Source organism: Natator depressus, chromosome 1 (assembly GCF_965152275.1).
Source record: "Natator depressus isolate rNatDep1 chromosome 1, rNatDep2.hap1, whole genome shotgun sequence".
NCBI lineage: Eukaryota > Metazoa > Chordata > Testudines > Cheloniidae > Natator > Natator depressus.
The window spans coordinates 164,179,144-164,203,778 of NC_134234.1; the positions used below are offsets into that span (position 1 = coordinate 164,179,144).

At 40.7% G+C, this 24,635-nt stretch overlaps 1 protein-coding gene across 11 annotated transcripts in view; it reads left to right on the plus strand.

The window, feature by feature from the left end:
- Positions 1-24,635, plus strand: part of TIAM1 (TIAM Rac1 associated GEF 1) — a 260,244-nt gene that overhangs the window by 156,789 nt on the left and 78,820 nt on the right. For all 11 annotated transcript variants that reach the window (XM_074970828.1, XM_074970866.1, XM_074970834.1 and 8 more), the window contains 3 exons: positions 611-1,590; positions 16,004-16,451; positions 20,512-20,684. In XM_074970828.1, coding sequence (XP_074826929.1) covers positions 622-1,590; positions 16,004-16,451; positions 20,512-20,684 — 1,590 coding nt within the window. In that variant the 5' untranslated portion in view covers positions 611-621. The remainder of the gene's footprint in view (positions 1-610; positions 1,591-16,003; positions 16,452-20,511; positions 20,685-24,635) is intronic.

Consider the following 24,635-nt stretch of genomic DNA (forward strand, 5'->3'; position numbering starts at 1 on the left):
CAATTCCATATTGCTAAATGAGAGGGAGTCCTGCTTCAGTGGGAGGGGATTCTGGTATGGAAATGGAACTTTAATTTTTGCAGTTTACATTATTGGTCAGTGTTGCATTGAGGATTAACTGATTTTAATAGATTTAACTGATGTGTGTAAAACTGAGATTACCAATTTACTTTCATTATAAATTGGCTCACACTCAAAGCCACATTCAGGGCCAGATTCTCCTCTGATCTACACTGATGTAACCCCTGGATTTAGTGAGTTACTCTTGATTTAAACCAGGGTAACTGAGGCCCTGGGTTCATACCTTGGAAAACTTCACTGGATTGTATTTGAGTTAACAAGTGATGTTGCAAACTGATTACATTTTATTATTCATCACTGTTAAAATAATTCTTGTTAGTTACAACACGTTTCAGCAGATGTACATGGATCATAGATACATGATGACATGTATCTTTTAGCATTACTTCTGGATGAGAGGGTCTAGATTCCTTTTAAGAAACAATCTCTTTCCTTTGTACAGTCCATGGGAGCTACTAACAATCATATTATATATATTGGTATATATATTAGTTGAAAGTTTAATATTTCCTGTTCTTTAATCTTGCAGCCCTTAAAACCATGGGAAACGCGGAAAGCCAAAATGTAGAGCACACATTGTATGGAGACAAGCACGCCGGCCTGGGACGGAAGCACACATCACGCTCGCTTCGCCTTTCAAATAAAACTTCTCGACGGACCAGGCATGCTTCTTCAGGGAAAGTTATCCACAGGAACTCAGAAGTGAGCACCCGATCTAGCAGTACTCCTAGCATCCCCCAGTCATTGGCAGAAAATGGCCTGGAGCCTTTTAACCAAGAAACCAATTTAGAGGACTTTGGAAGCCCCATTTGGGTGGACAGAGTGGACATGGGATTAAGGCCTGTTTCTTACCACACCGATTCTTCTGTTACTCCTAGCGTGGACAGCAGCACAGTTCTCACAGCAGCCTCAGTGCAGAGCATGCCAGACACGGAAGAAAGCAGACTTTACGGGGATGAGACTACATTTTTGGCTGAAGAAGATGGCAGACAGCATCGATATGCAACAAATGGGACAACTTTCATGGAAACTGCAAGCTTCAAGAAAAAGCGTTCAAAATCTGCAGACATCTGGCGGGAGGACAGCTTGGAATTTTCACTCTCTGACCTCAGCCAAGAACATTTAACAAGCAATGAAGAAATCTTAGGTTCAGCTGAAGAGAAGGATGGTGAGGGGATTCGAGGCACAGAAGCAAGCAACAATCCCCAGCAGCTGGTTGCCTGCCAACGTGCCAATTCTATGAGTGACTTGTATTCTCCAAAAAACTCAGGTGCTACAATAAACGGAGGCCCACGAAACAGCTTTGGGGCTTATTGTCGGAACTTAGTGTCCGATATTCCAGATATTGGGAACCATAAGATGGCGTCAGCTACAGCAGAGGATACTCCTTCCTATAGTAATTATAATACACTCCCCTGTAGGAAATCTCACTGCCTTTCAGAAGGTGCCACCAACCTACAAATCAGCCACAGCAACAGCATGCAAGGCCGAAGGGCAAAAACTGCTCAGGTAATGCAGTTTTACTCTATTCCATTTAAACTTTTGAAACTCTTTGTTTCTGTTTAGCAAATTCATATACTTAAAAAATGTTCTTTATTTAGATCACGATCACAGATGTTTTAAGTAGACTGTGGTATACTGGCAGCTTGATGTATGTTCTGTTTCCCTCCATATTCCTCTTTTTAAATAAGGGGGAGTGGAACAAGTGCCTTCAGGACTGAATGTACTTTCATGAATGCTCTGTTCAAAACTCTTAGCTCCATTTCAATCGTAGTGGGGTTTTTTTCCACTCCTTTGAGTCATTTCTCTCTGGGAAGGATAAATCTGCAGTTTGCAGACAGATAAGAAGATTATTCTATGTATTTGGCAGTGCTTTTAGGGTATCTGGTCAAAGCTTCGTGTCTTACCATTGCCCTCATGGAACTCAAGTGCATCATCCCCATGTCACACTTTAGCTATAATGGCCAGGAGCAAAAGAGGATACTGAGGTCCATCCCACCCGTCCATGTTTCAATGCTGCTTCCAAGCCTCTCGCCAACCCGATGGGAAGTACTGAGAATTCACCTTTGCCCCTCCCCCACCCCCATCCATCAAAATTGCCCCTTGGATTGACCCTCCCTCTCTACTTCCATTGATCTAAATGTCTGAATTTCAAAGTCCTGCAAAACATCACTCAGAAAACAGTGCTCTTCAATGGGAAGAGATTGGGAGTCCTGCAGGCACTTGGTCTGCTTCGTAGTCATCTATCAGGGATTGAAAAAGGAGGGGGAATAGTCACTGAACCAACCAAGGAAGAGGGTAGTGGAGGAAGCGCAGCTTCCCCAAGCCAGGGAGAGCACAGGATACAGAGCTGTGCACTGTCGTTCTCCCCCCTACACACACACACACACACACACCGCACCGTTCCTCTAACCCATGGATCAGAGTTTTGGTTTGGCTCTTTATTGTGTGTGTTGTGTTGTTCTCTTTGAATGTTTCACTGTATTAGCTGTAACACATCTGCTTGGTTACATTGCACTGGCCTGGCTGCATACAGCAGCACGTTGCATGTGGTAAATAGCACAGTATCCCTTACAAAAATAGAAGTAATGCAGCATCCATGCCACGCATGTGCCGTATGCAGCCACTTCAGGTGAAATATATTTGAATGCAGAGTGCATTTGGCACGCTGGCCCTTCTTTGAGGGGTGGCACAACTGCAAAATAGAAGGCTGACGATAATGTCTTCCCCGCTATTTATTTGCTGTCTGTGGGCGTTGGATCGGAAGCAGAGCCAGTAGACAGAAACAGAACAGTCCAAGAAGAGCCTGACCAAATGGGTCAAGCTTTGCACTAGATGGCATGCTTCGGTGACTACCCTGACTTGACTATATGTTTTAATTTTAGTACGTATGTAGCAGGGAGCACTCATCGCATCTTGTCACCTACGGGGGGGGGGGGGGGAAAGCACTTTGAATGGGTGTGGGAGACTGACAGATTTGCATCCTGATGCTGAACTAAGCTTTTGGCCACACACCCCTTCAAGAGAGATTAGATCTGACAGCATGAGCGAGGCTGGTCACAGTATACTGCAATGTAGGTGTTGGGATCTGCTAACATGATGGGTCAATGAGGGGGACACTAGAACATGAAATGAAACCCAGCTGAGTGACTGAAGGAAGGGCATTGGTTGGCACTAACTTGCAGAAGGCGACTGGAGGTGGGTTGTTGGTTTAGTTGGCTGTGTTTGATCTATGAAGATGTTCTGCTTCTAAATATAAAAATGACGTTCTAAAACAGATGCTGCAGCTTCTCACAGCAGAAGCTTTGTACTTCAAAATAAGCTCTAGATTTTTGGAGGCATTTTTTTGTAGTATTAGCACAGAAACTCTTCACATCCTCAACAAGGCTATTAAAGATAGCACAGGATAAAAAAGCAACAACAGGCAACAGAAAACAGGTTGCCATTTAGGAGTAATAAACAAAGCATTTTCTGTTAATCCAAAGAAAATTGTTAGGTTCAACTTCTACCTTACAGTTCTTTTCAGAGTGTATTTGAAAAGGAGAGCCACACAGTTGGTAAATGCTGAAGTATTTTTTTCTCCCCAACGTTCATCATGCCATTAGAATATCCCATTGAGGCACCTAATGAAAGTAATGAATTTGAGTCTCATTTCATCGGACATAGCCTGTGACGTCACGTCAGTAGCTTGTATCACTAGACAGATCTCTTCCAATTTCAGACTATTGATCGAAAGAGACTCAGCAACAATTATTTCATTAAATAAACTACAATAAACAAAATTAAAAATCTGAAAGGGTTGACGTTCCCTCCAGGACCCTAACTCCAACAGCATGCAGTAAAGCTAAGGTTTATTTTTAGCAGTAATCTTTGTTAGTCCAGACTTGCCTGTGGTGAGACCCGGAAAAAGATTTTAATATGTTGCTTTATTTATAAAATACGGCAAAAAGGAAACCGTAATGGTATATAGAATGAAAGAGCTACTTCCTTGGTGAGTCTGAGATAGCTTTTGGGGGATGGAGGGAAAGGAGAATTGTGGAAACACTAGGAATCGATGAACCAGGGGACCTTTTATGGCCCCCATTACTATTGTATCTGAGTGCCTCACAATCTGTAATGTATTTATCCTCACAATGCCATTGGGAGGTAGGGTAGTGCTATCATTCCTATCGTACAGGTGGGGAACTGAAGCCCAGCAAGACTGAGAGATTTGTCCAAAGTCACACAGGAAACGTGGAGGAATAGGGACTTGAACCCAGGTTTCCTAAGTCCTAAGTGTGTGCCTTAACCACTGGACCCTCCTTTCTGTCAGGCTTTTTACATTATAATTGCACAAATCTTGGCACATTTTTCAGAGAATCATTTTTCAGAGACTTGCAGGTTTTCCATTCTCACCTGCCTTTATGTTAACCGTGCCCAAACCCATAAGGTCCTGAAAGACTTTGGCAGGAAGCTCTTGAATACCCCAAACTCCGCAAGAGGTCACTAGGAGTTGGAGATGCTGAGCACATGAGGGCTGAATTGTGCCATTGTTATGCATGCACATCTCCTACTGTACATTGGCAAGGTTTGCTCTTAATTTTTAATGTGGTCCAAGTTTTCAAAAGTGGCTGGTGATTTTTGTGAAACTCTGTTTTGGGGTGTTCATCCTGAGACATCTTAAGGGAGCCTGCTTTTCTGAAAGTGTTGAGCACCGTTGTCTGAAAATCATATTGCTTTAAGGCACCTAAGATCCCTTTTTAAAAAGCAAAGCCATATATTTTTCAGGATAATATTTAAGTCACAAGTTCTTTTGCTAGGCCTGGCAATAGTTATGTTTTTGTGAAATGTGAATAGAATCTCTTTATCAAATTAAATAAACAAATTAAATGAAATGTTTTCAGTTTCTAGCAAAAGAAACAAAAGGTTAAACCTTAAAATTGAAACGTGGGAGTCACTTTTCTTTAATTGGGAGCTAGAACCTTTCAGCACTGGAGAGACCATTAGTTTCAATACGTACAAGCAATTAATATTCAGAAAGTGGTTTTGGGGCACCCACACAGCAGTTCTGTTTTTCCTTAACATTACAGATTCAGTTCTGCTAAATCAAGACTTCCAGCAGAGCTCTGCTGGGATCCTACTGGGCTTTTGGAACTGATGTGATGTAGGTGGAAAAAGCTTACTTGGTTGGTATTGTCACCCATTTCTGCTGACAGGAAGGCAAATTGCTGTTGTACACAGCTTATATCCCATTTGCCCTCCTTACGCCCCACCCCCACCCCCTGAGTTTCAGCTGAAGTTTTTGAGAACCCCCAAAGTGATAATTTGTTTACTGCAATCCAAATTTAATGGAGCAATTATGTTGTATTCCAGCCTGTATCTAAACATCTGCTGAGATTATAACTTCTTTTTTGGACCTGTTCTAGGCAGATGGTCTCTCCCTCCTGCCTTTTGTGGATTTTCACCCAGAATCTTAATCTTGTGATCAATAGTTCATTCACTATTGATAGCCCTTATAAATATTCCTGAAGTATAATTAGGGAGGGGAAGCAATTACCTTGAGATATGGTTTTTGTACCATCTCCAAGGTGTTCCCTCTACCTGATCACCATATAAAATTTGTAGTGATACTTTAGATTGAAAATATTAATTTTGTGGGGGATGGTGGTCAACAGCCAGTGACCAGTGAAGTCTCTGGTAAACCTGGGGCTTCTTGCACTGATGTTGGGTATTTGGTTTCAGATGAAACCCCCAGTGCTCTCAGTTTCCAGGCTGACACTATGTCTACACTACACAGCTTTTAGCGACATGGCTGTGTTGCTACAGCCGTGCTGCTAAAAATCGTGCAGTATAGCCACTTTTTGTCAGCTCTTCTGCTGACAAAAAACTTCTATCCCCAACAAGTGGTGTGTTGTCGGCAGGAGAGCGCTGGCACTTGTCGTGTCAAAAACTTTTGTCTTTCGCGGGATGGGAGGGTAACACCTCTGAAAGTCAAAAGTTTTGTTGTTCAATTGCCAGTGTAGACATAGCCTGAGAGATAGTCAAGCCCCAATAAGAACTTAAGCTGTCTTTTTTTCCAGCAAGTGATCACCATTTGTCTGAAAACTGTATGTGGAGTATGGACTGTTTCCATTTTTAAAAATTATAACTAATCAGTAAGCCAAGAGGTATTGGCCACATGTAGTAGCAGGATGGGTCTTTGTCCTCTTGTGGCTGCTCCACAAAGAAGTTTATATATCTGCTACTGCTTCCAGTTCATGGCGTAGTCCTTAAGTTCAAGCAGTAGAGACTCATGCTTTTAGCACTGAATGTCCTGGTTTCAAACACTCTGCTGGCCCAGGCTGGGCCATTTATGTAGGCATTGAGCTATTCCTTGACTCTGGGGAATAATAAGTCTCCTTTCAACATCTGCAGTGCATTGTTTGTTATAAAATTAAATAGGAAGAGACTGAACAAATATCCTTCTTTAATCCTTTGGACACTGAAAATTTCAGTGCTGAACCCAAATCTTGTTGGGTCTTGGCACATTAAAAACCTTTTAGTTACATTTGAAAATACCTTTGTTTACATTTTTAAGTCTCTGCAGGGATTCTGCTAATGGACCCTAAGCCATTTCCCTGTGGAAAAGTTATAGAGAATGCAATAGGGATGAAACCAGTCGTGTTCGATAGGAATTAAATTGGGCTGTATAGAAATCACTATAAAAACATTTTATTAGAGAATGATATCTGTCCTACAGTTTTGTTTGTTTGCTTTTTGTACCATCCCATAGAATTCTGTGCTGGGTATCTAATTTTTCATTACATTCTATAGCATGGTTAAAAAGAAAAACTGTAGAAAGCTTACAATTTTCTATTAAATTGTGTAAGACATCTCCACAAAGGATATGTATATTTCAGTCTAGTTTCATAGTCTAGTTTAATACTAGAAAGAAGATTCCAAACATATTCTTAGTCCAGCTGGAGTCAAATGAGAGAACAGAAAACAGTTATAATTTAATGACACACAGTAAGGGAGAAGTATGTGAGAAGTATAAGTTAGTGGCCTTCTCTCATCTCTCTGTCCTAATATGCACCTTGCAATTTCAAATGCTGGCTAAGCAAAATTCTGTGGTTAATTATCATTGTGCACTGAGTTGCTTCTTCGTTCATCCTAATGCTATTGCACAAAGGTCTCAAATGTATCTCTAACCATTCTCAAAATGGATGGGACTATATAATATGTTGGGTACGACCATTTTAGATGTTTTAAAGCAAACAACAGCCAGAGGCCTTTCCCAGCACACTTTCCTATGCCTGTGTGCTAGGGGAAGGGTCTTGGGGAAAGTTTTTTGGATCCTTGGGCAAACCTTGTAATATTCTTTTGAAAATTCTAGTGGATTCTTTTTCTCCCTTTGTTCAAAGTTAGTAGAAAGAAAATTAACAGCCGTACGATCTGATCTGCTTCCATTGTCATTTTTTTTAACACTAGGACTGCGCATATTTATACATTTTAAGTACTTTTGCCATCCCAGTAATTGTAATCTCTATAGGCTATATTGTATGCTTCCCATGTAAAAACCACAGACAGTTGCCACAGCTGACCATCTGAGGGACTGCGCTTACTTAGCTGGATGTAATTTGCAATAGTGAGACTCTCCACTTGAGTGTTTCTTCACTGAAACTTTTCTTTTCAGAATGCTTCAGTGTATTATCCTATGACCTAGTTTTCATCCAGCTTTGCAGACATTTTCCTGCCTTGTTCAGTTATGTAATTGTTCAGGTGAACTCCCAAATGACTTGCTTTGATTCTGATTTTGTTTTTCTAGTTTACTTTTATTTTTTCTCTCCTCCACCCCCTCAGTGACATTTTCAAGGAATTGACTTTTAATTAGAGTAAATAAATCTAACCCTGCTTTTTACTTCATGGAGTTCGATGAAGCTTGTCACTGTTTGTTTAACTCCAGTGTGGTCAGAATACCCTTTAGCTTTGTGCTTAGCATTATTTCCCAGTCAGAATTTTCTTCATCTGGGTAGACCATTGTGTTGTAAGAAAGGTGAGTTTTGAGGGGCTAGTTCAGTATGTCATCCACAAGCAAAAGGGTTAAGAGCCACAGCCCTCAAGAACTCTAAGATCTGGGTGTGGAAACTTTCTGTGCCGCTATTGACAGCAAAGAGGGGACTGTCTGTATGAGTCTTTGAGGGTATAGAAAGACATTGTAATGTAGACATTATGTACAGAGCATTGCAAAATCAGACTTTGCTGGGTTACAGCCTTATTCTGCCACCCTTCCTCATGTCCTGCTGAAATCAGTGCTGAAGCCGTGAAAAAGCCACTTGTACATAAGATCCCACGGTAATGCTCCACACTGTTTGCAATTGAAGGGTCTATAGTCCTGTTATTGTGTGTTCCAGAATCTATGTTCTCATTTTTAAACAACAAAAACTGTAGGCCATATAGCTGCAAAGGAAAACTTCAGCATATGAACGGAGTCTAACCTGATGGAGCAGTGTCCTCCCAAGTCTGCAAACAACCTCAAACAATAGTGTGTAGCAAATGTGAGCTGCTCCAACTATCTCACTGGGGCTTGAGTGCTGAAGTGGAGTGGAAGCAATTTGAATGTCAGCATTATTAACTACTTCACTGCTGATCATCTTACCAGAGATATTCAGCCAGTGTGCTTATTTAACATGGGTGGCGGCAATAGGCACTGGGTGGCGGCAATAGGCACCTGGTTGCTGACGATTTTTGCTGAGGAAGGAAAAGGAATTCAAGTCCCCCTGCCCACAATTTATAGACTAGGCCAATCCATCCCACAAGGGGAGCCAGGAAAGAGAATATGCATCCGCTTGCCATTCTCAACTGCTTTGTGGGTGCACAAAACAGCAAACCACTTCCTACACTTTCCTGGGGCAGAAATCCCCACTGTCTCTTACCCAGCTGTCCAAACACCCAGCTTCCCCACTGATAGCCTTTCCCTGCTGTTAAGCATTGTCAGTACAAAATTCTGCGGCAAGCTGAAAGTGGAGAATGGGGGCAGGGGACAGTGAAACATAAATTGAATTGACTGAAAAAATAAACATCCCAAGGAATATTGTACTGACTGTTACACTTTCCACATTTAGTTCAGTAAAAATCTCCATTTTTTAATTCACCAGAATTGGCCTCAGAATTTTCATTTACCTCACCTGCGTATAACAGAAACCAGGGTGGCTTGCTGCAGAATTTAGGTCAAGCCGAGTCGTTGGGCTTGGCCTTGATTATATCTTGTCACCCCTTCTAGTCAATGTGATACAAGGCAATTGGGAGAGAGGGGAACATGTATAGCTGTAACGTCAGGCCATAATCTAATGATGATGAGCTCTACCACACCTTTACACTGAATCCGTATCCTACCGTCTTTCCGCTCTGCCAGGTTATGACTGAGACTGGACAGAAACCACCTGACTGTGACTCAACCTTGTCAAGATACAAGTGGTGTTTGTTGGTATGGAAAGAATCTAGAGGAGTAGGCTAATATCTAGTTATCTAAAGATTCTTTCAAGGAAAGAAAGAAAGTGCCATCCTGCTGAACCATTTCAGACAGCATCAATAGGATCAGATTTGTAATGCCATCTTTCAAATTTTGCAATTTCTAATTTTGTAATTTCTGAAGCACTACTGCACAAGCACATGGCATTTGATGCACAAGAATGAAGAACCGGAGCTTCTCTTAGATGTCAGCATATGTAAACTACTGGAATCTCCAAAGGCAACAGACTCAATCATTTTGTATCAGTGTGTAAAGCAAACTTAGCTTGTCATTATACCTCATTCCATAGTACTTCATAGGGCACTTCCACAGAACATATACAAATAAACCTTTATTTTGCCTTGCACTGCCAAGTTTGATCTGTGGATGCCAATTTAATTCTTTTAAGCCTAGTAGATGTCACAGATCTCCATATGTCTTCTGAACATTCTTCAGTATCAACTCCCAACTGTTGGTTGAGGTGGTCTATCCAGTATTGTGATCCCATATTGCACTAATATCAATGTTCCTCTCACTCTTAAGCAATGTATATGACCTAAGCTTGATGCAGCTTGCTTTCCATTAGCTTTCAAGATTGTATTCCTCCCAGTGAGGGTGACTCACAGGGATACCTTCAAGTTTCTCTATTGCTGCTTTAAAACATTTTCTTCAAGTCTGAAAGGGATGAAATCCATAATTTACCTGCAGTTTCTGAAAGGTTTTGAGTCATTTCCTGGCAAACACATCTTCTAAAATGTTCATTGCTCGCCTGCCTCAAGTTCCTGGACAATGGATTTTTTATTAATGTGGAGGACAGGATTATGCTACAATGGGGCTTGAGCAAAGCAACATGGGTGGCATATGATGATACACCTTAACGCTGGACAGAAGACTATCATTAGGTCATAAGGGCATCCTCTCAGTTTCATTGTGCACACATTCCATTTTGATATCTTTCTCTGGTGCTTGCCAAATTAATGCGTCTAACAAGTTATGTACAATTTTAGGGAACTGTGGAATTTTAATTGCTAATGGTTGTATTGCTAAACGCAAAGAGGAGTAGAGACTGTGGACACTTCTAGTGGAAGCCTCTTCAAAGAATGAAACCCTCCAAGCACCAATGATTGGCTTGTGCCATTGAACTTGGTTCACATGTGAAGGGTGATTCACATCCAAGTGAAGAAGGAATTGTTTAGGGATGTAACCCTCTGAAACATGAGGGTTTATATGTCTTCTGAACAAATCAAGGATTTTCAAGAAATGTGACCATGCTGTATGATCAAATCTATCTTTGGCATCTAATGAGTTTGCAGACACTACAATATCTAGTTTACTTGCTTGCTTGACATTGTATAATAGCCCTATCATACTCCCTGCTCCTAGCTTACTTCATGTGAAACCTTTGTATTTGTATGTATCAAATAATATATAATACTGTATTATATAACTAGATTGCTAATGTTTTCACTAAGTCTTGGTTTATCAGTGATATTGGTCTGTGTCTTTAACAAAGCAGTGATACTCTCACTTCATTATGCAGGGCTCTTATGAAGGTTATTCTTCTTGTCTCTAGTAGGGAGTCTTCTTGCTGGTCTTCAGTCAGCATTGGTAACGACAGCTAAAGGTATTTGATCTAACTGTAGATTTTAAAAATCTGTAGTGAATCTATCTGGCTATGCACATCTTCTCCCTGCCCCTTAATAGACAACTCTATAGTCTGCTTAGCCTCTTCTAATTAAGTCTGGCATTTAAAACCAATGCATCCTCAGATGCGAATGTAAGGAAGTACTTCCGTCATCCTCTGCATCTGCAGATGCATAGAAGTTCTGGTAAAAGCCTTGGAATGTTAGGTTAATAGCTATTGACTTGCTAAGCAGAGTACTATTTTTATTCTAGATGGCTGCACTGCTCCTGCTGGACTCTGTTGATTTCAGTTTATAGGCTAATAACTCTCCTGCCTTCTCCTCACACTCCAAATAGCAAAAATTTAGTCACAAGGGCAAACTCATCTATGTCTGTATTTGTTCGGTTCATATTCTATTCTGGTTCTGAGACTTAAGACATGAACATTCGTTCTGCTGAGCTCCTTGATTTCTCTGCCTTCAAGGAGATAGCTTGCTCTCTTTCTCTGAGACAAAGAAGATGTTCTTCCCTGGGTCTGTAGGTAGGCAAATAAAAGTGGAGAGGCGGTGGGATGGCAATACAGATTTTGGCCCGAGTCTTCCAATGAACTTCCTGCATGTGGTTCCCCTTGGGACTCTGCCTGGGTGCACGTCTGCATCTGCTTAGAGGGAACTAGTTGCAGGACTGGGAGCTTAAATTGGGGATTTCCCTGGCAAAGAGTAAACTATCAGGTGCCATTCCTGCATTTTAGAAGATTTTAGACAAGGATTTTAGTCAGAACCAAAACAAACTCCAAGAGAAACAAAAAGAAGCCCTATAGTGGTATTTGTGTGGAGCTCTAGAATAAATTTGCCAGTGGCAAATTATACTCTGTTAAAACAGCAAAAAACCATAGGCTCCAAAAGCACATGCATGGTTGTCATCAGACACCTCCTACCTTCGGTAATGTGGTCAACACTTTGCTGGATCAGGTCCTAAGTGTAGTGGTGGTTTGTTTGTTTGTTTTTTCAGTTACAAAGAATGTAGTCATGAGCTAAAGACATGAATTCCAGAGAGAACATAAAATCCCTATACAGTGTATGTAGTAACCTGTCAATTCCAAATCAGTTCACTGGTAATTCCTTTTACCAAGGAATGAAATGTGCTTCTTTGACTTAAGTGCTAACCTGTGATATTAGAATGCCTTCCTGTCCCTTCCTGTAACAGATCCAGAACTCTGATAGTCTCCCTTTAAGAGGACATTAGTGTCACCATAATCCTGGGTGTTAGGGTGGTGTTTGAGCAATTGTGAAATAAATGTGAGTATTCTTTAATAGAAGCATACAGTACTGTCCTTATATCTGTGTCATGCACAGCAGTCACCGGGTTCTTGGCCAAAATTTGAAAAATGGGTGCCTAAAGTTATATTAGCTCTATTAGATGATCTGATCAGTTGGAGCCATGGGTGCTAACCACCTTTCAAGCCTAACTTAAAAAATCACTTTAGTTTTTAAGCATATTCTAATATTAGGAAAATGTAGTTAATTGTTTGATTCAAGTACTGATTTAATAGACATTTAGATTTCTACTAATATTTTTATTCATGCTATGTAGTATGTATAAAATTAATTCTAAGTGTATTGCTTCTCTAATTTTTATTTAAGACATACAAAATAGTGTGTATTTGTTTTTAAATGAAGTGTCACTAAAACAGTTAGTTAGTTTGGTGCCTAACTTTAATCACCCAAGTTTGACAATTTTTCTATTATTCCTTAATCAAAACCCATCTGTCCTCCACTTGATTCAGCGAATAACACATTCAATCTCTGATTCTCCCCCTTCCCCCCTCCGAAAATGCATAATAACCCTCCGTGACTTTCTGCTGAACTCTTTAATTGAGACTCTATTAGTGTGGGGATTATAACATTTCAAGGTGTCATTAGAAAATTTCATGTGACACACTCAAACTGATTATAACCCTCTGATGGGAACCAGCAGACAGTACAGTATAAGGCCTGAAGGCAAAAAATCTGTCTGATGAATGCTCTTAACCTTACTAACCTATAGACCTATAGACCAATTGTCTTATACTGCAGACCATTTAAGATACTCGTCTCGCTAAATGTGACATTGTAATGTCTAAAGGCGAACAGTACTGGATGAATATCAACTGGCAACAAGTTTTGATCTATTCTCCCTTTTAGGTATTCGGATTCTAACCCCCCTGCAGGGCCAGAATCTCAAGGCTAGTCTACACTAAGTACGCGACACTAAATACACGACGCTGTGTGCTGGAGGGAGAGAGCTCTCCTGTTGACATTATAAATCCACCTCCATGAGAGGTGGTAGCTATGTCGGCGGGAGAAGCACTCCCAGCAACATAGTGCTGTCCACACCGGCGCTTAGGTCGATGTAAATTACGTCGCTCATGGGGGTGGTTTATTTATACCCCTGAGCAATGTATGTTATACCAAAGTAAGTGGTAGTGTAGACCTCAGTTTTTTAGAGGATCTTGGGGTGTTGGTGAGGAGATATTGAGGACAGGCTAGAATCCTAAAATCACTGAGTTGAAAGGAAGCTTTTTGAACCATCTAGTCTATTCCATGGATCACCACAAGGTTATAATGATTGTTGTACAATAGTCTTGAGTGTAGATAATATATTTATGCTGAGCTTCTCATCTTGTCAGTCTTTTACAAACATCAGATAACTGGTACAACATTCCTGAGAGACATGTGGTGGTATCCCCATTTCCAGATGTGGGAACCAAGGCTCAGCGTTAATGTGACTTGCTCAATGACACACAATGAATCTGTGTCAGAGCTAGGATTAGAACTCTAGAGTTCCTGGGTTTCAGTTCTATGCTTAGACCACTACGATTATGCCTCTTTTTGAGAGAACTCTCATGGTCTGGTAAACAGCATATCAAGCACAATTTTTATAAACGTTGCCAAGAGGGCAAATCCTATTTCCATTAATCCCCTGCTTTGATGGGTCTGTTTTAGTGACACATCATTTAAAAACAAACACACACTATTTTGTATGTTTTAAATAAAAATTAGAGAAGCAATACATTTAGAATTAACTTTATACATACTACATAGCATGAATAAAAATATTACTAGAAATCTAAATGTCTATTAAATCAGTACTTGACTCAAACAATTAACTACATTTTCCTAATATTAGAATATGCTTAAAAACTCAAGTGATTTTTTTTAACTTGTGCTACACAACGGTCAATGTCAAGTTAGAAATTAGTTACTTATAGGAGTCACATACTTCTCAAAAAAAACCCCAAAAACCTAACCACACGCAAAAGGTATTCATTGTTCCTTTTATAAATCTCCTGATTTGTATCCATTAAGATATCCTCAGCCTGATTCAGCACAGAGGTGTTCTAGTTTTATACTAGTTTAAAGTCCACTGAGAGAGTTGGAATTGCATGGATGTGAAACTGGTGGAAATGCTGTGACTATCTCCCACACGTGCGGTGTCTGACACAGAGAATTTTAGAACTTAGATTAATAATTTGTATTTTCCCTGCACCTTTCTGCATTTTGAGATGAGATGAGAAAATCAGTCTGTGACAGTCGATTGTAAATGGGTGGTTTCTCAGCAGCACTAACTCTGATGTTTCTCTAAGCATCCCCTTATTCTCTGTGTTGCAAGGAACTGGGGAGATTGATGGTTTCCAAAACAGGTGTACGGAACAGCACTAAATAAGATCCTGACCCTGAAAGCTGCTCTGTGCAGGAGGATCTCTGCACCCACATGGAGTCCGATTTAAGTCAGTGGAGCGCTGTGTGGATGAAAGGGTACGACAGTCTAGAGCAGCTTGCAGGATTGGGGTCTAAGAAGTTACTTTATTAATGAATGTATTGAAATCAAAACTGACTGGAAGAACTGGATTTACTGAATGGGCGAGGAAGTAGTTATTCTTCTAAACAGTGCACGTAGACAGACTCACAAGTCTCTGCTGATGTGCAGCAGTTATAAAGAACGAGTCCTTCCATTATGAGTTAACTTCTCATCAGCCAATCAGCATTCAGAATTCCTCAACATTCTGACACCCTCTAGGCCCTCATACTGTTCTCATGCTATGCCAGGAGCATGCAGGGAGCAGTTGCTGCTCTGGGCCCTTAGGTTGCTAAGACCATCTTCTTGGGTAGCTCTCAGATCAGTAGGAAATCCTTATCGGCTCATTAGATGGAAAAGTTAGTTTTCTTTCCAGTTAAATGTTCCTCCTAAAGTCTCCTCCTCTTTTAAGGAATGAGATATCAAGCTGCCCAACATACTTTCTGGGAGTAGTAAGAGTGGGAATGTCACAATTTTTAATACATATCCGCCTATGGGAAATGTACATCTTCAGTTATATAAATGTCAAGTGGCAATCATAGGATGCCTAAGACATAGTCTCAGTTATAGGTGTGAATATACAATATTAGTGTTTTCCTCTCTGAACCTTATGGGTGATGACTACTTCCCCAGACATTGTCATTGTTTTTGCTGTCACATGCTTTCTTTCCTGAAAACCTCTTACCACCATTAACTTAGTCTAGGGTAAGCAATTTAAGTCGTTTCCCCTTTCCCCCGCAACTTACTCTGGTGGTGGGGCACATTCTAAAACTGTTTGGTCTTTCCTAAATTGTTGCTGGAAGCCCTGCTAGAATACCTGTTCTTCCAGCCACTTGTCTTCATAAGGCAAATTTAAGGAAGCTCCAATATCAAGCAAAGTAGGAATGTGAAGAAATTTGATACAATCAGGGAAACTTCAGGCTCTTTTAGCCTGTTCAGAGTGCCAGGGTAGGATGGTATATCATACGATGTTGTTTCCTTTCTTTTAATCAGGATGTGAATGCAGGTGACGGGAGTGAATTTGCTGACAGTGGGATCGAGGGCGCAACCACCGATACAGACCTCCTCTCCAGACGTTCAAATGCTACAAACTCTAGCTATTCTCCAACGACTAGTCGAGCTTTCATTGGCAGTGACAGCGGCAGCAGCTCCACGGGAGATGGGCTCCGTCAGGGAGTGTATGAGAACTTCCGAAGGGAGCTGGAAATGAGCACCACCAACAGCGAGAACTTGGAAGAGGCTTCTTCAACCCTGAGTGATGAGCAAAGCAGTGGTACCTTGAGTTCTCCAGGGCAGTCTGACATCCTCCTTACAGCTGGCCAGGGCACTGTACGGAAAGCTGGGGCTCTTGCAGTGAAAAATTTTCTGGTGCACAAAAAGAATAAGAAAGTGGAGTCAGCTACACGCAGGAAATGGAAACACTATTGGGTTTCCTTAAAAGGTATATCAGATTTTCATTATTCATTTAAATAGGCATCAAAGGGTCATAGAGGATGTAAATTAGCACAGAATTTGGCCTATAGCATCAAAATCTAGAGGCTTTGATCTGATTTAATTTTTAAATGTTTTTATCAACATGCAAAGTTCAGCTCTGATCCCTCAGTGAGCACCACTTGGGCACGCCTCTGTGCCCAGATACAGCTAACTGCAAAATTGGGGCCTTAAGGTGTAATTCTTTGTGTTTTCTATCCAAAACAAGTACCTGAATGCTGACTTTTTTTTTAAAACTACTTATTTATTTATTTATGTGGAATTAACAGGGTTACAAATCCTTGCCATGTAACTATCGGAATCAAAACAATAATCATTACAACAGTGAGCTCTTGTTTAAAGAGACATTATACAGGAATATAAACACCAGATCTCTATTTAATGGGGTGCTCCCATATTACAAAGTGAGCATCATTACAACACGTAAGAAATGTCTTTCTTTAAATGTCTTTATTGTCTTAATGTCTTTATTAAATTGAGTGAAATCTTTGATTACACATTTAATAGACGAGGCCCGTCTACCAAATGGTAATATGAGTGCTTCTTTTATGCTTGTTTAAAAAAGAAATTATGAAATAAAAATCTATGCCAGTAGCACTCTTACCAAAAGCCGCTGGAAAAAATTGTAAAATTAGTAGGGAAGTATCAGAGAATGTTTCTGATTTTCTTTGGGGATTTTTTTAATGGCCACTCCCTCACCCACAATTGTGGTATGTGCTTTTGTCAAAATTAAGTTGCTGTGCTGCTTCTAAGGCAGAGTCTATACTATGCTTAAAATCGTGCTAGCAACCCTTGGAGCTAGCATGGCTTCCCCGACCAGCATGCACATTTCTCTGAAAAGCATGTTTATAAAAGTGTGATAAACTAAATCCCTGTCTGCTGTGGTCATGGAGTTGGTGCTAGAACTGTGCTAGTACCCACCGTGTGACAGCTGTCAGTCAGTGGTAAGCTCTTTGGGGGCAAGGACTGTGTCTTCGTATATGTTTGTATAGTGCCTAGCACAATGGGGTGCTGATCCTGATTGAGGGTTCTGCATGCTGTGAGAATATAAATAACTGTAGTACAATTTTAGCTCATAGTATGGACAAGGCCTTGAATAGTATGAACAGGAACAGCAGGTGTGGCCTAGTGGATGGGGCACTGGACTGGGATTCAGAAGACCTTGGTTCTGTTTGTGGTTCACACACCTGCTTTGTGACCTTTGGAAAGACCTCTGTGAGTCTTTTTCTCCTGCTACCATTTCTCTGTCCTGACCAGACTGTAAGCTCTTCGGGGCCGGGGCTCTGTCTCACTGTGTGTTTGTACAGCACCTAGTACTATGGGGTGGTGATCTCAGGTGGGGCCTCTAGGTACTACTATAATACAAATAAATAATAACAATAATAAAGAAACGGGCATACTAGGTTAAAATTGGATCTGTAAAGTAGCCTTCTGGGAATCTCTGCGCAGTCATCTTAAACAGCCAAGTGGAGAAACCAAGCTCACATTTGGACTCAGTCATCTATTTCCCAGCTCTGTAAGAGCCTGTGTACACTACGAGTAGAATTGTCAGGGGACTGGTAACAACACAGCTCTATTTCATAATGTAGATAGGACTAACAAAGGTTTTTGCATGGCCAAGTCTTGTGTACAAAATGGAACCATGTTTTAACCAGGTCAAGGGGAAAACCATGTTGTAACTAGGTTCCCTGACATAGTTTTGCTTTTTTTATGTTGACTGGCCCTTAGAGACTAGCCATTGGAAAGGTACCTGCTGAGCTCCAGAGATGAAGAATAGGTTCTGACTCCACAACTCTTGCCAGGTGGCATGTACCAGTGTTTGTAGCAACAGTTTAAAAACAAATTGTGAGTGCCAGCCCTTCATTGCAATTGTTACGTAGGTTAGGGAAATAAAAGAAGAGAAATTCCACGGCTGAGGGAGCGGAGAGAACCCCTAATCTCCTTCTAGCTGAGGCAGTGTGACAGGAAAGGCTGGCTGTGAAGAATTTTGTTAAACAAAGAGCCATCTGGGAGGGGGAAAAAGGGGAAGGATGAGCATAAAGGCAATGTTACTTTAAAGTGCTTTGACTCAAGTCAAATGTTTGTGTCTTAGATTGGTGTGGCTTAATAATGCAGCATTTAAACTAAGCTTTGTAATTAACAGCTGCTAGTGTTTGGCTGCAAATAGTTTTCTGCAGTGTTGGGTTAAGGGGGTAACCATGCATCAGTTTTCATTCTGACCACTATTTTCAACAGAAAAGACTAGAGATTTCATTCTTAAATTAAAATGTTTACTTAATATTGAATAGTAGCAGAAATTGCAGAAATCCTGGAGTTACAGACTAACTATATTTTGCCTGAAAATTGTAAAGACTTTTTGCATGAAGCCTGTAAGTTATAGTCTGTCTTCACCTAAAATGCACAGGGTTTTTTTCCCTCATGTTGATAACACATTGATCAATAGCTAAAACATTGCAGGGGAACAAGGTGTTTTTGTTTTTGTTCATTAATTTTTTTTCAGCGGTGTAACTCAGTCCAATCTATTTTTTCACTTATTCATTAAAAAAACCTTGATCCCTGCCTTCAAGGAAACATAGTAACTAGTAGTTGCAAGCCAGTTTAAACAGGGCAATGGTTTCCCTGATGGCCTGTCTACTCTATAAGGCTAACTGTGCCAGCTCACAGTAGTCTGGCAGTCTGAGGGGAGTCCACCTTCTGACATCGGGGTTTTTAATTTTTGTCACACTGATAGGGCAACATGGTTACAGAGCCACCTTAGAGAATTGTGTTCACAGCTTCCATCTCTACCTGGATTTTTCCATCCATGGTACAGACAAAAAAACCCAACAACAACAATAAAAACCCAAACGATGTTAGAATATGGACATCCCACAGCATGCCCTGGGTGCACTATTGGGGCAGTGCACTATCGGGGCTGAGCAGGCAGGGTAGAGAGGCACCCTCGCTGGCAGTCTCAGCAGTGAGGCCAAGAGTTGAATGGGCTATGGTGAATGAAGTATCCTCTCACACCCTTTGGCTTGTGACATATTGCTTCTGTGAATAATCCATGTCTCCAAGGCTGTTGTCCAGCACCTTCACATTTGAGGGTGGAAGAAGAAAGAGTATGTTGATGGAATGATCTCTCATAGCAGTGGTCTAAGCGTATCCCTTAGTGTCACTGTAGTTTATGGGTAGCTATATTCACTAAATTCATTCTACGGTATTGCTGGCTTTTGATGATGCGAGGAGTCAGGTCCGACCGATGTAGCGCAAGGCCTATCCAGATGCAAATTCCTGCTTCCACCATCTCTTTCCTCCAAAAAGGCTCATACACACCAACCTTGCTCATGAGCAGGTTTGCACTGGCTCTTCTTCTGAATCCTGCCATTCTTTTTTCTCAAGCTGGTTGCTTGGTGGGCGGAGAGAGGAGCATGTCCCAGCTTAGCTTTCCTGGGACAATGCTTGTCAGTTCGCAGGCCACTGCTGTGCCTGACAGAAGCTCTTCATTGTCCTGAATGAAAGCAGAAATGAGGGCAGGTTCTGGAAAGAGAAATAGGACATAAAATTAAATGGTGAATACAGTGTTTTTAAAGAAACAAAAAAAGGCATATGAGAGTTTGTACCAAAGGTGCTAACACTATTGCAATAAAGTATGGTTGGAAGCAAATATAGGTAGAAAGGCACTTTTAAGCATTTCACCCATGTTTTCAAATGCAGAGCAGTACGTTGTCAGTAGGTGGGAAAGAGATTTACCTTTAAGACTGACATCAGTGTTACTGGGAACTGGATGGTACGTACTGAAAAACTTCCTTCTGATGTCTCCTACCAGACCAATAGATTTTAAGTAGTCTGTATGGAAGATCCATAAAAAGGCATTGCTATAGCTGCCCAAGTATATATTGATTTAATTTTCATTTTTGGAGGACTCAGAGTATTAGTGCTACATTCTTCTGCAACAAAGCATTGAATAGATGTGGTTTTATGGTATTTAAATGTGCTGCTTGCTAATGCCTTTCTCGTGTTTTTCCTAGGATGTACATTATTCTTCTATGAGAGTGATGGCAGATCTGGAATAGACCACAACAGTATCCCAAAGCACGCTGTCTGGGTGGAAAACAGTATCGTGCAAGCAGTGCCCGAGCACCCAAAGAAAGACTTTGTTTTCTGCCTCAGTAATTCCCTTGGGGATGCATTTCTCTTTCAGGTTCGTTCTGTTCTTGGGTTACACAGAATTGTTCTTTTTAACTTTGTTGTTCATCTTGCAGACCAGGGTGAAATTCTGATCCCATTGAAATCCATGGCAAAATTCCCATGGACTTCAGTGGGGTCAGGACTTCGCTCTAGGCGAGTAGAAAGTCTGGAATTCCTGCTCAGTAGCATTCATTCATTATGTAGAGAAAACAACCCTGAGGGGACTTGACATCAAATTCAGGTCCCTTGTACACTCCCAAGTCTACTGTTTTATAACACGCTGTGCTCTCTGCTTGTGTAGATAAGTTTAAAGTCAACTGGTAACATGTTAGCAAATGGTTTTGCAACCCTATGAAAACCAGAACTTTAATACAACTTAGTGCTGTGGTTATAACACAGTTTGCTACCACCTCCACATGCAAGACCAAGCTACAGTATATAGTGCCCTAGAAGGCTAAAACTATAGGTGTAGTTTGACTTCCGTATTTGGGAGGGCAGCTCCAGTCAGGCCACTGGGGCCACGCATTTGGGAGGGCGGGGTGAGTGGCAAATTCTGCACCTGCCCCAGGCTTGCGTTTTGGGGGGCAACACCCAACTGAACTCCCCAAACTATGCCCATGGCTAAAACACAATCTCCCATCACAGTAGATATGCAATTGAAGATGGGACCTTATAGAAAGATCTGAGAAATTTACATGAGCATGAGTTGTGTGAATTAGCAGGAAATATTTGGAGGTCCACAGGTTCTTTTCATTACAGTTCACAATGTGGAATCCCACACCACTTACAACAGACTCAGCTGAACATTTCACTTTCCTAGCTCTGTGCATACTGTGTTTCTAAATGTCTTGCAGATTTTGGATGTTAAAATCAGATACTTTTCTACTTTATTAACAGTTTATAGTTTATTAGCCGTTTAAAGAAAACCTAAAACTATACGAAGGCCAGGTGCTGATCTCATTTAAAAAATAGCTCTACCTTTCAACTGACTTTGTTACTCTGATTTGTTTTTAGGGGTCCAATCCAGCATTCCTTTCACACCAAAAACTCCTGTTAGCTACGATCTGACATTCTTTTTTTTACCAAATGGAATGGCCAGCCTGCATTCAGCAGTCATTTCCCAGCTACACTCTTGTCACTTTATAAGTCTAGCTTTTTGTTGCAAATTTTCTCATTCAGTGAATTTTTTTTTTTTTTGTCTAGTGACAATTTGGGAATGTAAATCCTTAATATTTGATTTTCTTTGCTGCTTTCTCTCCCCCTCCCTAATGCTTTCTCTTAGGAGGTGTTTTTTGTCATCTTGGCATGCTTCCATCCACGGGGCAAATACAGTAGTATGTAGCCTCAGCATGAATTAAATAAGCTGTGAAGCACCACCACCATCAGATCTATTTACATGAGTATAAAATCTTTCATTTGCATTTCTTTTGGAAAACCTCCCTTCTGGTAAAATTAATACCAGTAGAGGCTAAATACAGAAAAGGTCACATTCAATACATGTCTTTTGTGGCAACTCAAGGCCTTATTCGTTAAAAGCTCTGTGTCATAATGTCATAACTAGATTTTCAAGTAACTTTATGTGGGAAAGAGCAAAAGTGAACCTTTTCAAAGTAAATTATTGTTTTCTTGTGACTTATGACCCCCCTCCCCCCTTTTTTTTGGTCTCCTACATAATGGAATCCATGTAACTCTAAAGGAGCAGAATTAGAAGAAAATGCAGTGGTGGATTTGGGGAAAGGGAAGGGGAATCAGCCATAATTGTGGAAATAATTTGTAAGTTCTTGACACCCTAGGGCTTAATCTGATGGACACAGAATTGCTGGAGCATGTACATTGCTGTTCAACAGTGTTTCTTAGCTACTAATAACACGCACACATAGATTCATACAACACAAAATGTTATATTAGTTAGTTTAAAAAAATACTAGGGAACTGTAGTAGATTATTTCTATCCAATGGAGATTGTAGGCTTAGAGGAAACATAAAGCCACTGTTTAATATTATACCTTTTGTAACAATCTTTCTCACTGCATTGTGTCCAGAGACATCAGACATCCCCTACATTATAATTCCCTGTTCAGTCAGTTCCTATCATGCCTACACAAATCCATTACATGTGGATGTCACATGCATTTACCAGAAGTTCAGTGCATCTTGCAACACCACGTGCATTTGAGATACATGCAGCTTGTTTACAAGGTTTTTCCTTTCCACTGGAGGCAGAGCAATCCTCTTGGCCTGTGTGCTTACTAGCCCGTTCCGTGTCCAAAAAAAGAGTTAAAGTGCTTAACAAAAAACAGCCCCTCCCCCAAAAAAACAAAACAAAAAAACCCCAAACAAGAAGTGAATCTGACATAAAAATACTATTTTAAAAGAGAAATAGGACATTTTACAATTATTATTGCACTGTAGATTACCATATAGTTGATCACACAATAAAACATACTTTCTTATTTTAATGATTTTCCTCCATCATCTGTACAAAGAATGGTTTTATACAATAAGGGCTAGCTTCTGCCATCCTGACTCTCAATTAGCAGTCTTTACTCCACAAACAGTTTGATTATTTCAGTAGCACTGTTCGCCAAGTTAGGCTCTACTCATCACCAGGATTGGTGGCAGATTCTAGTGAATTCCTAAGGGAATAAGAGCTGAGTAGATTGCTGTGAGCTTGTTTAGATTTAACATGGAAATGCAATACAATTTCTATGGTATCAATAGAGGACAAAGAAAGAGGTATAACATTAATTCTCTCAATATGGGCCTGATCCAGCTTCTGGGAACTCAGGAAATCAACCCTGTTCCGGAAAGTATGTAAGCATATGCTTAATCTTAAACACACCTTTGAGTCCCATAGAAGTAAAGGGGGATTCAGAATATACTTAATTGCTTTCCTGAACTGGGCCTCCTTGGGAATCTTTTCATTGACATTGATGAAAATTGGATCAGGTCCTTAGCAAATAATAATAACCTCTGGTGGAGTAGGAAGAGGAAGTCTTCCTCATTGCTAGTGGCTGAAGAAAACAGATGGTGGTGATATTTATGGATAAGTAGGATTAATTAGAACAAGGTGGTATGCTATTCGCAGGTCCTTTAGCCACAAGACAAATACTCATTTGATTACTGTTAAAGGTTGACATGCAAAGGAAGTCTATTGAGTCTCTTACAACATATAGTTGACTATAAAACTTTGTTTTACAGTATGCTGTAAATTAGTGAGGGCTTAGGGGGTTAGGGCGATTTACGTTTTATTTTGTAAGGATGAAAAAGGAGTACTTGAAATATCTTCTTTAGCTATAAAAAAAAAATCTCAAATCAGAATGCTGGACTTCCATGAAACAGCACCCCTGTCACATACACTTGTCCAGCATTCCCCCCACACCTCCAACTACCCCCAGACATGCACGCTTTGAGAGAGGCAAGTGCAAGGGATCAGCAGGGTGTGTATAAAAGTTATGTGAATTAAGAAGGGTTTAACAATACAGATTGGATTCAAAGGTGGGTATAGTTAGTTTCATGTTCCTGAAGGTGAGTTTAGCTTTCCAAAGTCTGGGAAATGCTGCAATTTTAGCTGCCAACATGAGAGGGGAAAACAAGGATTTTAAATAGCTCTCATCACCATAATAGCTGAGTGTTTCACATACAGTAATAAATTTATCCCTGCAACACCTTGTGAGGTGGGGAAATATTATCTCCATTATTCACATGAGGAATTGAGGCAAAGAGTGACTAAGGGCCTGATTCAGAGCCCAAGGAAATCAGTGGGAGCCTTTGGTTAGGCCTTAAGTGACTTGCCCAAGGTCACGCAGAAAGTCCATGGCAGAACTGGGAACTGAACCCAACTCCCCTGAGTACCAGTCCAGTGCCTTAAGTCAAGATAATTCTTCTTCATGACCTCTTTAGGTTGACATTCCTCCAGATATGTTTGCAGTGTTGTTATAGCCATGTTGATCCAAGGATATGA